We start from the raw sequence: 15,609 nt of genomic DNA, 5'->3' as shown, positions 1-15,609 counted from the left end.
ACAAAAAAATATACTACAGGCTCAAGGTATAAAGTCCAGGGTTCAAAACACTGCACTCATTAACAAAAGAAAGCAAGAATCAAAATTCTGCAACTCATTTAGGTAATCACTGACCAATTCATAAATGGGATTAGAAATTCACATGCTTACTTACCGCTCCTGTTACAACCCAATTCTTCCTTGCAACAAACTTTGCAGCTCGGACAGGAAGATCACATACTTCAAATGTTTTCACCAGTGTCTTAAAAATGTAACAAGAACATACCACTTTGAGTTATGAAAAAACAACTGAAAAATCTATTCTGTTATATTTAAAACATCCAATTATTTAGATCACTTCTAATCTTAAAAATATTCTCTAGCTAAAATATAAAAGCAGTTGAATGGGAAACATTGACCAATCATCTTTTCTTTAACAGATTCAAACCTAAAATACTTATAAAAGAAAAAAGGAAAGCAAATATCCACAAGATGAAGTTCCCCATCCTCTGTGCTCCAGTCCTTCCCTACTTCTCTAGCCCCATCCTCAGCTACTCTCAGCCTTACCTTTGCTCCCATTCCCTCCACCTGAAAACCCACCCAAAGAACCTTATACTCCACTTTCACAACATAGCACTTTCGTAATTATATGCTTACTGTCAGTCTTTCCTGCTAAGCCCCCGAGGGTGGGAATCTTATTCACCACTGTATACCTAGAGCCTAAGAACAGTGGATGAAAAACCACCCACATGTAATAAGTATTTATTGAATGAATTAGCTCTTAGTTTTCTTCTTTTAAAAATTAAACCCATAAACTCATAAAATAAACTTATAAACAATATACAATTCTTTTGTATACTTCAGCAAGATACTTCCATACAGAAACTGTTTCTTTTTAGTGATGAACTAAGTGATTCCTAATTCTTCAGTGATTAAGATGTCCTTTAAAGCTGCTCAGAATAGTTATATACACAGGATAGAAAGCTGCTCAGAAAAGAATTATACACACAGGATAAAGGTGGAAAACTAGAAGACCGTGCCAGAAAGAACAGCAATGAATACATTTTGTTGTCCTCCCACTTTGATACCTTGTTCTTTAAAATTCTGAAAGTCAAACTATCCCTTTAAAAAAATTATTTCATTCTTTTTATATATAATTTATTTTTTGGCTGTTCTGGGTCTTCACTGCTGCACAGGTTTTTCTCTAGTTGTGGAGAGTGGGGGCTCTTCTCTAGTTGTTGTGCATGGGCTCTCATTGTAGTGGCCTTTCTTAAAGCAGAGCAAAGGCTCAAGGGTGCACATGCTTCAGCAGTTGTGGCACGTGGGCTCAGTTGTTGCGGCTTCTAGGCTCTGGAGCACAGAGTCAATAGCTGTGGTGCACGGGCTTAGCTGCTCTGCGGTATGTGGGATCCTTCTGGATCGGGGATTGAATCCGTGTCTCCTGCATTGACAGGTCGATTCTTTACCACTGAGCCACCAGGGAAGCCCCAAACTATCACTTTTCTATATCTGTTTCTGTACTAGAGAATAGTGAAAAGAGCATATTTTGATTGATTAACCATGTGTACCAAATTTAAAAATAGGAATTGGCTCGTAAGAACTGTTGAGCCCAATCTGGCTTCCTGAGCAAGACCTTAAAGATTCTTCAGAAAAGACTGAATAAGTGGGGGCATGAGCTCCAACCTGCACAATCATTACCAGCTGACTGTGATACAGACACACGTGAGCAGGCAGAACACGCAACCTACAAGATGACATGGTAATGCACAAAAGCTCTTACTTCAGTTCAGTCACTCAGTTGTGTCCAACACTTTGTGACCCCATGAACCAGAGCACACCAGGCCTCTCCGTCCATCACCAATTCCTGGAGTTTACCCAAACTCATGTCCATTGAGTTGGTGATGCCATCCAACCATCTCATCCTCTGTTGTCCCCTTCTCCTCCTGCCCTCAATCCTTCCCAGCATCAGGGTCTTTTCAAATGAGCCAACTCTTCACATCAGGTGGCCAAAGTATTGGAGTTTCAGCTTCAGCATCAGTCCTTCCAATGAATATTCAGGACTGATTTCTTTTAGGATTGACTGGTTTGATCTTAGAGTCCAAGGGACTCTCAAGAGTCTTTTCCAATAGCACAGTTCAAAAGCATCAGTTCTTTGGTGCTCAGTTTTCTTTATGGTCCACCCTCACATCCATACATGACCACTGGAAAAACTATAGCCTTGACTAGATGGACCTTTGTTGACAAAGTAATGTCTCTACTTTCTAATATGCTGTCTAGGTTGGTCATAACTTCCCTTCCAAGGAGTAAGCGTCTTTTAATTTCATGGCTGCAGTCACCATCTGCAGTGATTTTGGAGCCCCCAAAAATAAAGTCAGCCACTGTTTCCCCATCTATTTGCCATGAAGTGATGGGACCAGATGCCATGATCTTCGTTTTCTGAATGTTGAGCTTTAAGCCAACTTTTTCACTCTCCTCTTTCACTTTCATCAAGAGGCTCTTTAGTTCTTCACTTTCTGCCATAAGGGTGGTGTCATCTGCATATCTGAGGTTATTGATATTTCTCCTGGCAATCCTGATTTCGTCTTGTGCTTCATCCAGCCCAGCATTTCTCATGATGTACTCTGCATATAAGTTAAATAAGAAGGGTGACAATCTACAGCCTTGACGTACTCCTTTTCCTATTTGGAACCAGTCTGTTGTTCATGTCCAGTTCTAACTGTTGCTTTCTGACCTGCATACAGGTTTCTCAAGAGGCAGGTTAGGTGGTCTGGTATTCCCATCTCTTTCAGAATTTTCCACAGTTTATTGTGATCCACACAGTCAAAGGCGTTGGCATAGTCAATAAAGCAGAAATAGATGTTTTTCTGGAACTCTCTTGCTTTTTCGATGACCCAGAAGATGTCGACAATTTGTTCTCTGTTCCTCTGCCTTTTCTAAAACCAGGTTGAACATCTGGAAGTTCACGGTTCACATACTGCTGAAACCTGGCTTGGAGAATTTTAAGCACTACTTTACTAACCTGTGAGATGAGTGCAATTGTGTGGTAGTTTGAGCATTCTTTGGCATTGCCTTTCTTTGGGATTGGAATAAAAACTGCCCTTTTCCAGTCCTGTGGCCACTGCTGAGTTTTCCAAATTTGCTGGCATATTGAGTGCAGCACTTTCACAGCATCATCTTTCAGGATTTGAAACAGCTCAACTGGAATTCCATCACCTCCACTAGCTTTGTTATATTGATGCTTCCTAAGGCCCACTTGACACATACCAGGATGTCTGGCTCTAGGTGAGTGATCACACCATTGTGATTATCTGGGTCATGAAGTTCTTTTTTGTATAGTTCTTCTGTGTATTCTTGCCACCTCTTCTTAATATCTTCTGCTTCTGTTAGGTCCATACAATGTCTGTGCTTTACTGAGCCCAACTTTGCATGAAATGTTCCCTTGGTATCTCTAATTTTTTTGAAGAGATCACTAGCCTTTCCCATTCTATTGTTTTCCTTTATTTCTTTGCATTGATTGCTGAGGATGGCTTTCTTATCTCTCCTTGCTATTCTTTGGAACTCTGCATTCAAATTGGTATATCTTTCCTTTTCTCTTTTGCCTGTCACTTCTCTTCTTTTCACAGCTATTTGTAAGGCCTCTTAAGGAGGCAACAAACTCAGGGATCTGCTGAGCAGTAAAAAATGAAGCAGCCACAGCACTAACAGTCATGGTTCAGGCCTACATTGAGTGCTGATGGTCTTCCTACTCCAGAAGCTAAACAAGATAAAGAGGATGAAATACTACACACTCAACATATAAATCACCAAAGAGAAGTAAGTAAAGAAAGAAATACTTGTATCATGCCTGACAGGTTACATACACAATTTTATCTAATTTGATTTAATCATTCTGACAATCCTGTGAAGTAGAAAGGCAACATATCATTTTCATTTAGGTAAGTAAATCAAGCCTCAACATGGTTAAGTCTTGCCCACATCATTTAATTAGCAGAATGGCTTCAAATTCTAACATACTGATTTTTTAACTGCTGCACCCATCACCGCAAAGAGTATATAATTCCTCATTTGAAATTCAAGAACATTTGAATTACTCCCTAAAACCTTTTCGGCTCTCTCAAGCATCTTGCTCTCCATATACACAAGTGCCAAGTAACTTCTGTTGGTGATAAAGGAAGAAAAGCAGGGAGATCCAAAACAAATCAACCATTCAACAAGACTTACTGAATGTCTACTATGAGCCTGACTGTCAGGTGCCCACTTGAAATAACAATGGGAAGTAACAGTAGGAAAAACACTAGGAAAATCACTAGGGATTTTCTTCAGAAACCTGCAGGGTTTCCTTCAGAACCTTCTTTTCTTGAAGGAAAGAAGGAAATTTTAAAAATTACCAATGAGATGAATTATGAAGGGGGAAGCAGATGGCCCTGCAGAAGGGCACAGAAGGGTACAAAAACAAAGATGAAGCAAAGTAGACGACCTGAATCAAGCAGTTACATTACAGTAAAAATAAGGGAAGTACACCTGGGCTTTAGAGCACACCTCTCACCACATAGTGAGAGGAAGGAGAGTGAGAGATGGTGAAATGGAGCTGACAGAGGGAACCTCTAGGAAGCATGGTGGGGGTGGGGGAGGCACCAATATATCTGTTAAGCACAAAATCAGAAAGATTTTAAACATTTGGATAGAATAGATCCTCTACCCCACCAAAAGCAGTAGGCAAACATCCTTTCTACATCAAGCCAAAAGGAATTCATAAGATTTGAAATTGCAGAGGACAGAAATTCTGAATTAGTGATATACTGATAAATGGAAAGTTTATTATTCAGTAGTTCAACACATAGTTACTGAGCACATATTGTGTGTCAGGTACCGTCACAGGCACTGGGATAGAGCAGAAAACAAAATGTTAATGTGAATAAAATATCACTGGTGGGGTCCTGGTTGAATGTGCAGTCCTTACTGTTTCATTAGAATGATATAAACTGAAAGGGTGGTTTAAGTATACTTTTGAACTTGGTTCCTCCTAAGGCCTATTTTTGCCATCTTTAACCCCTCAAATGTGAATTTTATCTGGATTTTAAAAACTTAACCTTGGATGTTGGGGATAATTACTGTATAAATAGACACAAAAGTGTACAGCATAGTGCTGACTATATGTTCTAGACGTTGAAAGAAAAAGATTAAGGATGGCCAAAAAAGACTGGAAAAGGTAAACTAAGTTGAAATATATATTACTTACTCAGAAGAAAGCATTTAAGACAGATAATCTGTAAAAGACATATTTCTACATGTAATGAAAAGCTGACTGCAAACATCTCTCTGTTATTGTCTATAATCTGTATGGCTGCCTGAAAGTTATCTGCACCATGCACATCTGCACCAGCATGTGGGGGAAAATCAGTAAAAGTAAAAATCTCATTTTGAAGATTTTTAGAATACTCACTGAATGGAAAATTAAGTACCATTAAATACTATTACCTAGAGCAAGTGATCTTATATTGGTCAGTTTCTTCAAAGAAGAGCTAATACTACCTACATGAGAACTTAATACTTCAATATTGGATACAATGAGCCCAGAACAGTTTCTCCCACAAGCTCTATCTTCATAAATGTTAGCTTTATTAAAAATACTTCGTACCATTTGGAAAAGCAGTATGTATGTATGTATGTATATATATATATATATATACACACACACACACACACACATACACACACTACCATTTATCCTCTTTCATTATAAACAGTCTAAGACAGTATTTCTAATAAAGTCCTTAAAAATTTCTACCTGTGTTTCATGATTCCAAACGCACACGCTACCATTATAAAGACTGGCCAGCATCCATGGCTCTGTAGGATGCAAATCCACACTCTTAACTCGATCAGATCGAGCAGTAAGTTTTCTCTTGATATCAAGTCGCAGAGGCTAAGGACAAACAACATGAAAAACAAGCAAACAAAATGTTATATTGCTACGTCAAATGAAACATGTTTGCGATCTTAAGTAAAAACAGTGCATTAACATGCCTACAAAACAATTCAGTTTTTACTTTGCGAAACTGCAGCCACAGTTTAAAGTCTAAAGCACCTACTTATTCACTCATACATATAAAAAATATGAGTATTTAAAAAACTTCAACTTACAGCAGCACTTGTCAGTCTTTTTGGTTTACAGACACTTTTATAGCATTAATTTTTGAGGACTTAAAAAGCTTCTGTTTATGTGAAGGGTGAAAGGTGAAAGGGTTAGTTGCTCAGTTGTGTCCAACTCTTTTACGACCCCATGTACTGTAGCCCGCCAGGCTCCTCTGTCCATGGAATTCTCCAGGCAAGAATACTGGAGTCGATTACCATTCCCTTCTCCAGAAGATCTTCCCAATTCAGGGATCGAACCCGAGTCTCCTGTATTGCAGGCAGATTCTTTACCATTTGAGCCACCTTATTTATGTAGATTATATTTATTAATATTTATCATGTTAAAAATTATAACTGAGACTACTTTATTCATGTATTAATTCATTTTCAAAAACAAACTAAACCTATTCACGTTAACTTCAATAAAATAACTACAGCTTTGAAAGAAATTTAGTGATAAGAGTAGCAATGTTTACAGTTTTGCAGAACTCTTTAAATTCTGACTTAACAGAAGACAGTTCATTTCTTGTATCTACTTTGGCCCTCAATATGTTCTGATATGTTGTTTTGGTTGACATATGAGAAAAAAAAAGAAACAAACCTGGCTCATAGATACAGAGAACAACAGATTGGAAGCTCCAGAGGTGGAGTGTAGAAGAGGGAGAAATAGGTAGAGGGGGGTCAAAAGGTACAAACTTCCAGTTATAAAGTAAATCATGGAGATGTAATGTACAGCAAAGCAGTTAATACAGTGCTGCATATTTGACAGTTGCTAAGAGAGTAGATCTCAAATGTTCTCATTACAAGAAAAAAAACACAAAAACACACAATTTTGTAACTATGTATGGTGACAAATGTTAACTGGACTTACTGTGGTGATTGTTTTATTATATATAAATATCAAATCATTATATTAGACACCTAAAACTAATATAATGTCAATTATACTTTTACTATTTTTTAAAATTGAGTTCTTCAGAGAACAGTAGATTTATTTTGGCAATAGTGTTATTAATAGTAAATGCTAGACAAAGTAATGTGGGATCATTAAAGGCCATGTTCATGAAGGGCTCTGGAGTCAAATGGGAATGTTTATAATATTTTAATGGATTTAAGTTATAATAACCAAATGGAAATTAGGAGAATTTTGAACCAAAGCTAAAATACTCTCTCTTGTCATAAATACTAATAGTTTAAAACAGCATTTTTCAACCTGGATTTGTCATCCAAACCACAGGGAAAAAAATGATCTGAATAACTATTTTCTCAGTTCTTCCAAGGATGGCTTTTTAGGAGAAAAGTTAATTCATTATACACACTGATGGCTTATGGCAGTAGTCTCAGTTCTCTCCTAGAAGCAGATACGAGGAAGACTGATTTAAAACATGTTTCTCCTTCAGCAGGTTTTAAACACAACCTAAGAGTTTACTTGGCAACTTGAGTCACCATCAAATTTTTATTTTTGCTGTCTTCCATGATGTTCATGAATGGGAGAGAAATTTAACATTACTTTTCTACACAAATGAGGCCTGCTCAATGATTTCAGCAGAGGTAATTTCCTGAGACAAAGCAAAAGACCTCACAAGGCTCTTATTTATTGTTCTGGACATCTATCAAATCTGGGTCACTGACTACTTCGAACCTGGTTCTCACTTCTATAAATGCCTCCCCTTCTGGCAACAACCTCCACCTCTTACTTGCCTTTAAAAGATCTAAGTTCTCTGGCTCGTCACAATCGCCGCAAAAATATCTTCTCCATCTCAAACTTTCTACTTTCAAACCATTATCTTCACATTCCTTCCTGAAGCAGGACTTTTCACTTCATCTATTTCTGAATCTTGCCCCATTAATTACCTTCACAAATATTAACTTTTTTTCTGGTCTCTCCATAGTTAGCAGACATGATGTGTCTATTATATGCCAGGAATCATGGTGGGAGTTTAACATAAGCCAGCATATCTCATACTTTTTCTCCAGCAAATGAGGAAATTGTACACTTTTAAACTCATATTTTACCATCAAAAAATGTCTTAAATGATTGATTACTGAGTAAAAGGGAAGGTGGCCCAAGGTACAAAGCAACACCAGTATAACAACATGCCCCTAATGCACAATCTCAGTTTTTAAAAGCACAGCCAAGGGCTCTTGCTGTATTTCTCCCAATATTTTAGTGCCTACTTTGAATGAGACATCGTATTAGGGACTGTGGAATACCAAGATGAATAAGGTACTCATAAAAGTGAGTGAGAGTGGCTCAGTCGTGTCTGACTCTTTGCAACCCCATGGACTATTCAGTCCATGGAACTCTCCAGGCCAGAATACTGGAGTGGGTAGCCTTTCCCTTCTCCAGAGAATTTTTCCAACCCAGGGATCAAACCCAGGTCTCCAGCATTGCAGGCGGCTTTTTTACCAGCTGAACCACAAGGCAAGCCCAAGAATACTGGAGTGGGTGAAAATCAAAGTGAAGTTACTCGGTTGTGTCCAACTCTTTGCAACCCCAAGGACTGTAGCCCACCAGGCTTCTCCATCCATGGAGTTTTCCACTGGAGTGGGTAGCCTTTCCCTTACTCCAGGGGATCTTCCCAACCGAGGAATCGAACTGGGGTCTCCTGCATTGCAGGCCGATTCTTTACCAACTGAGCTATCAGGGAAGATACTCATACTGCAGCCTTAACTCTAAACATCTCCTTGTATCTCCCCACTTAGCTTAAATGTTACTGCCATCATATAATCTTTTGGATTACCCTACCAGAAGTATCCTTTCCTACAGGATCCTACAGAATTTAACGTTTAATATTTGTGCACACGTCTCTTTTTGGTTTCTAGAGTAGATGCTCCTTAAGAGCTCATTCATGTACAATATTCAGCACTTTATATATCTGGGTATGGGAGGCTTCCGTGGTGGCTCAGCACTTAAGAATTTGCCTGCCAATACAGGAGACATGGGTTCAATCCCTGAACTGAGAAGATCCCCTGGAGAAGGAAATGGCAATTAATTCCAGAATTCTTGCCTGGAAAATCCCATGGAGAGGAGCCTCGGTGTGTCCGTGGGGTCACGTGACTGAGTGACTAAAGAACAACAAAAGAGGTTTAAGAACAGAGAGGATAATCAAGATCTAAAGAATCATGATGGACTCAAGCTTCAGTTCCATCACTCATCTCAAATGCATGACAGTGGGCAAGCTTACTTAACTTCCCTCAGGTTTGCTGTACATAAAACTATTGACTATTATCTATCCCTTAGTGTAATGAGAATTAAATTCAGTATTAAGCAGTAAGAACAGTGCCTTGCCTATTTTAACCACTCCATGAACATTTATAACTCACTCTCCCACCTGCTATGAGAATTAGGAAGCAAATGTTTAGCCAAATCCACGGCACACAGTAAACACTCTATGGTAAATGAGTGAACAAATTTACATTTAAAATCTTGTGTAAAAGATTTTAAGATTTTAAATGTGTTAAAGAACGAAATATTTAATTATAAAAATACTCTTAAAAATCTCAAAAGAAAACTAAATTAGGCAGATGCAAGGGGCTGTTTCCAAAAATGTCCATTTTGAAAACCAAAGCACACTCCAGAGCAGGTCCTTGGTAATACAAGGTAGTAGGACTTAAGTTTTGTTCTGGGGTTCTTAACCTGGGGACCCAAGAAAGCTCATGAATGAGTATTGGTGGGTGAGAGTATCTGTGAGTGAGCCCATTAAATTTTTATGCAATGTTGTGTTTCTCTATGCACTTTTATGGAAATATTCATAACATTCACAAGTTTCCCCAGGGAATCAACTTCTGTTGCAGTTAAAACTGTAGCAATTAGCCTTAAACTCCCCCCCCCACCCCACTTTTAACTGCAAAATGAGGGACCTGGACTTATTAATCCCTAAGGTCTTCAAGCTCCAAAATCTCTGAACATGTGCTGCTTAACAAGTTTAAAAAAAAAAAAGGCAAGAAAATGTTTAAATACAAAATACACAATCTCTTACATGCTTTTGGGAAGAAATTCTCACACTATCGCACTGTTTTTCTTACTATTAAAACTTAAGTGCAAAAATATTTTAGCGCATATTTGGGGGTGATAATAAAAAAATGGTGTGATGATTTGTCATTTGTCAAAAATGCTGTGTGACTGTCATTCTTCAGTGCAGTCGCTCAGTCATCTCCGACTCTTCGCAACCCCATGGACTGTTCATCACCAACTTCCGTTTACTCAAACTCATGTCCATTGAGTCGGTGATGCCATCCAACCATCTCATCCTCTGTTGCTCTCTTCTCCTGCCTTCAATCTTTCCCAGCATCAGGATCTTTTCAGGGTCATTCTTCAGTCACTATATTTGCAAATGCAGACAAGCACGCCAAACAGTTTTATAAAATACGTCCCAACTCTTCGCTTCTCGCTTGACACTTAAGCTGGGATTCCAAAGCATCTGAAATTCCTCTTTTGACTCTACAGGATCCATTCACATTTCGAAAAGCGGGGGGATGGGGGCGCCTGCCTGTTTAAGTTCGTAGTTTGCGGCATACTATACCAAAACAAGCAGAAGAGTGCAAAATCAGCTGGCACCGTTTTAAAAGCACAATGAGGTAGTTTCATCAAAACCTTCTACAGAATTCAACATTTTCGGCTTCCTATGTTTCCCTACACTAAGGACCCCAATGCAGACGGCAAAAACTCTAGCAAACGCCGTAAGCACCGAAATTAGGGACCCTCCAGGCACTGTCTCCCCAAACGACCTGCCGCCTCTTCCCTTCCAGAATTCAAACTGGACCAGGACCCCTCAAGGCCCGAGGCGGTGGCTGCAGCCGGAACCCAGGCCGCGGACAACTGCGGGTCCCAGGCCAGGAGCCCCAAGAACTGGCCTTGGCCACATGGGGCCCCACTGCCTCCTGCAAGGCGTGGACTTACCATGGCTCCGTTGGTCCGAGCCCGGGCGCCCTCACTCGCTACAGACCAAGAAGTCCTGGAGAAACCCACCGATCCGCTGACCAGGCGACTGACTGACGTGGAACTTCCGGGAGGAGTTCTCGCGATAGTAAAGACCAGAGCGAGCGCCTGCGCAAAGTCGGCGCTGGGCTGGTTTTCTAAGCCCCGCCCCAATTTCCTAGGCAACAGGGCCTCCAGACTGCCCCAAGCCGACCTGGCGCCTCCGGAGAAGGCGAGGTGTGGCCTCTAGAATCGTTTGTAGTGCCCTGGTGCAGCTGAGAGTGGAGTAGAAACAAACCGAGAGTTTAAAACGATAAGAAAAAGCGAAATGCTACTTTCGAGTGCTAACGGCCGGAGAAACTCCCCCACAGTGGAGTTGTGTCACGGGAGCTGAGAAGTGCTGTCAGCGGGAGAGGGCAGAGAGAAGGGAAGATGAAGTGAGGCTCTCAGCCCACTTGTACCTTGGTCGGCCTGAGAATGAGGCCCATGTAGTCCTTTCCCGGCCCTGCTTGGGGCACCGATTTCTGTTGGAAAGATGTGGGCGGCTTTCAGGGCTGAGCTTCATTCTTCTGAGATCGGAGGGCAGCGAAGAGTCTTCAGCTTTGGAGCTCCCCAGGAGATAGGAGTATCATCAGGGCCTGCAGGATCTCCTTTTGTTGAGCATCGACTGCATTGTTCGTTCATTTATAATTATATATCAATCTTCGGCTATGTGCCAGAATACTTTCCTCTCTAATTCTTCACGTCAAATCTGAATTATCTCCATGTTACTGATGAGGAAGTCAGTTCAGTCTGTTCAGTTGCCCTGTCCTTTCCGACTCTGTGATCCCATGGACTGCTGCACACCAGGCTTCCCTGTCCATCACCTACTCCTGGAGCTTGCTCAAACTCATGTGCATCAAGTTGGTGATGCCGTCCAACCATCTCATCCTCTGTCGTCCCCTTCTCCTGCCTTCTATCTTTTCCAGCATCAGGGTCTTTTCCAATGAGTCAACTCTTCACATCAGTTGGCCAAAGTATTGGAGTTTCAGCTTCAGCATCAGTCCTTCCAATGAATATTCAGGACTGATTTCTTTTAGGATTGACTGGTTTGATCTTAGAGTCCAAGGGACTCTCAAGAGTCTTCTCCAACAGCACAGTTCAAAAGCATCAGTTCTTTGGTGCTCAGTTTTCTTTATGGTCCACCCTCACATCCATACATGACTACTAGAAAAACCATAGCTTTGACTATATGGAGCTTTGTTGGCAAAGTAATGTCTCTGCTTTTTAATGTGCTGTCTAGGTTGGTCATAGCATCTGCATGAAGCAGATGGCTAGAAAGAAAGGATGGTGCTAAAATCTGAAAATTTACTGAAATAGGAATTGGACTTTGATTCAGTAAGCAGTTGGTAACAAGCCAGAAAAGAAACATGTTTATGTATGCACTCTGTAGGATTTATCTTTCATTGCTGTGTATGAAGAAATGGATTGGAACAGTGAGACAAGTTTGGAGGAAGTGGGTATGGAAATAATAGTAATATTGAATAGATTTCATTGAGTGCTTACTTTTGTAATTGAAATATGCACTTTGCATGCTACAATTTATATAGTAATACTAACATATAGTCATTATTTTCTTCAACTTATAGCTTCACAGGCAGATTCTTTACTGTCTGAGCCATCAGGGAACCCCAATAGATGAGATTGAAGTGGGTTAGCATGCCCTCCAGGGGATCTTCCCGGCCCAGGGATTGAACCCATTCTCTTATGTCTGGCAGGCAGTTCTTTACCACTAATGCTACCTGGGTAGCCCCCAATACATGAGACGATGAAGCCCAAATGGGTTCAATAATAAGCTCTGTGCCACACTGCTCAAGAGCTGGTGACATACTTGAGATCTGAACCCAAGTTTGTTTCCCAAATGACTGCTCTTTCTACTGGACTATGAGTTTTTCCTTTTTCACTAAGAAGTTAGAATCAACAAGATACACAAATGATTTGACTTTGTTTTGAAGTTAAGGGATTGGGAGATATTCTAATGCTAATATTTTGAATCTACTGAACCAAGAGGAATATCTTTAATTAGAGGAAGAAGTGTAGCCAGAAAATGACACAGAAAAGGCACAATTAGAATAAGACAGCAAGAAAAACTGTATGCTACAGAAGGAAAGGGAGATATAATATAATAGGGTGACTCATGGAGGAGCCTGGTAGGCTGCAGTCCATGGGGTCGCTAAGAGTCGGACATGACTGAATGACTTCACTTTCGCTTTTCACTTTCATGCATTGGAGAAGGACATGGCAACCCACTCCAGTATTCTCGCCTGGAGAATCCCAGGGATGGGGGAGCCTGGTGGGCTGTCGTCTATGGGGTCGCACAGAGTCGGACGTGACTGAAGTGACTTAGCAGCAGCAGAATCATTTAGTTCATTGACAATAGTCTAGATGGCTTTAGAGAATTTAAGGAAACTTGGTTTTGGGGGGAAAAACTATTGTCAGTGAACTAAATGATTATGAGGACACTAGTAGCCTTAAAATTTTTTTTTCAGTCAAGTAATGCTAGGGGGAATAGGTTTGCAAAGGATTAAGAAATGATTGGATGATAAAGCAGTGAAAGTGGTGAGTATAAAATATTTTACCAAAAGTTTAGTCATGAAAAGACAAATGTTGATGTCTCACTGAAAGTGGATTGATTGTTCCTGTATTTGGGGTGTAGTTGACATTAATTACCTTGTGATAACTCCGCACGGATGGAGTAAACCTTTACGGTATCGAGTAGGAGCTAGCAAGACAAATGTCAAGAAGGTATATGTAGGGCATTTTAAGTGGAAGGACTTGAGAGTTCGATTTTTCCAGAGAACTAAAAGTAGTTAAGCATGCTTAGACCAAAGAGTAAGAAGGGAGAGGATTGAGAAATGGGACTAGGAAGATAGATGAAGCTCAGATCCTGAAAGTCCCTGACTGCCAGTGTAAGAAGTCAGGACTTTACCTTGAAGGCTCTAGGGAACCATTGAAGAATGTCAAGTAGGGTAATCTTCATGCTCTATTACTGATTCATCATTGCATGTCAGTTACTTTCCCTATTAAAGGAAATGTTAAGGTTCTCAGGTGGATTTCTTCATGAAGTGAATGAGAGTCTTGACCACATAATCACATACTAACCAGCAGGAGACTAAATTGAGTTGGAGAACCACTGAGTTGTCGTCTAAGAATGAAACTTATGGTTGCCTGACACTAGAGGCAAAGTTTTGACTGATTGCAAAAGCATTGTTTGACTACAGCGTGCTGTATACTTAGTATGATTACCTTCCAAAATTTTAAAACTTATTAAATTTACTCCATGCGAGCTTGTTGTGGGATTTGGGGTAGATGGAGTGCTTTCTTTTGTTTACCTGAAAGCATAAATATCCAGATCGTTAGTCATGTTTTGATACAAGTATAGCTTTACCTTCTTAAAAATTGCATTAACCTCATATCTTTCCGATTTCCCTGGTGGCTCAGTTGGTAAAGTGTCTGCCTGCAATGTGGAAGACCTGGGTTTGATCCTTGGGTTGGGAAGATCCCCTGGAGAAGGAAATGGCAATCCACTACAGTACTCTTGTCTAGAAAATCCCATGGACGGAGGAGCCTGGTAGGCTACAGTCCATAGGGTCGCAAAGAGTCGGACATGACTAAGTGAGTTCACTTTCCATTTTCACTTTCATATCTTTTTAATAAACATATTTAGAGGAGGCAGAGGTTAAAGTGAGCTTTGAATGAATAAAGGGGGTGATTTCGTAGGTGGGAATTGCTAGACATTGAAAATATGGCAGCAGAGTTTTGGGAGTTTGTCATTTAGTGACCTGTACAGCTGTCCACACATTAGACTTTCTATCAGTTCTTCATATGTGGGGTGCTAAGACTACCCATGGTTAAGTCATGACCAGCAGGTTCTGGAGACTCTTTTAGGCTCAGGGTGGTCTTGTGTAATGAACTCTCTGGGTCTCAATTTCGTTACCTACAAAATACATTTATTTTGGAAAAATGAACTCTAAACTCCCTTTCTATTTAGTTTCCCTAGAATTTTAAGTCTGTGATTCTATATTCTTTTCAAATGAAATGGGTGAAGGGAGTGGGTGCAGGATATATTAATAGACTTTTTTTTTTACTTCGTTCGGGTGTCAGTGAAGTAGATCTTTCTACATATTTTTTAGCATGCATTGCTCTTTTTTTTTTTTTTCAGGAAGTCACCTTAAGTCAGCAAATTTTTGTTGAAGCTTTATTATGCTTGGAACAATGCTGTATAAACTTGAGGATCCCCAGAGAACATGCTTTAACAACCAGTGTTTAACTTTCTTTCCAGAGGAAAGATTTTACAAAGTTTTATATAAGCAAATTGATCAGTTTAGAACAATTATGTTTCCTTAAGAATTAGGTCCTTGTAAATGATAGTTCTGCTTATAAATAAATGAATGATAATGACAGATAGCCTGAATATCAGGCATATAGCAGTTACCTTTAAGTTAATTGAAAAAAATTTAATGTAAAGGTGAAATATCTGGAGTGACAAGGCACTGCACAGTATAATTTCCATCAAATTGCCTTATTCCACTTAC

The 15,609-nt window shown here is 39.9% G+C and overlaps 1 protein-coding gene across 1 annotated transcript in view; it reads right to left on the bottom strand.

The window, feature by feature from the left end:
• The window catches only part of COPB2 (COPI coat complex subunit beta 2), a 34,500-nt gene extending 23,372 nt beyond the window's left edge, over positions 1-11,128 (bottom strand). Inside the window, exons 1-3 of the mRNA XM_069580955.1 lie at positions 11,018-11,128; positions 5,768-5,905; positions 155-241 (exon numbers count right to left, since the gene is read on the bottom strand). Coding sequence (XP_069437056.1) covers positions 155-241; positions 5,768-5,905; positions 11,018-11,020 — 228 coding nt within the window. The 5' untranslated portion in view covers positions 11,021-11,128. The remainder of the gene's footprint in view (positions 1-154; positions 242-5,767; positions 5,906-11,017) is intronic.
• Between the last annotated feature and the right edge of the window lie 4,481 nt (positions 11,129-15,609).

The sequence above is a fragment of the Ovis canadensis genome, chromosome 1, assembly GCF_042477335.2.
Source record: "Ovis canadensis isolate MfBH-ARS-UI-01 breed Bighorn chromosome 1, ARS-UI_OviCan_v2, whole genome shotgun sequence".
In the NCBI taxonomy this organism is placed as follows: Eukaryota; Metazoa; Chordata; class Mammalia; order Artiodactyla; family Bovidae; genus Ovis; species Ovis canadensis.
This window is presented reverse-complemented; position numbering and strand designations above follow the sequence as displayed.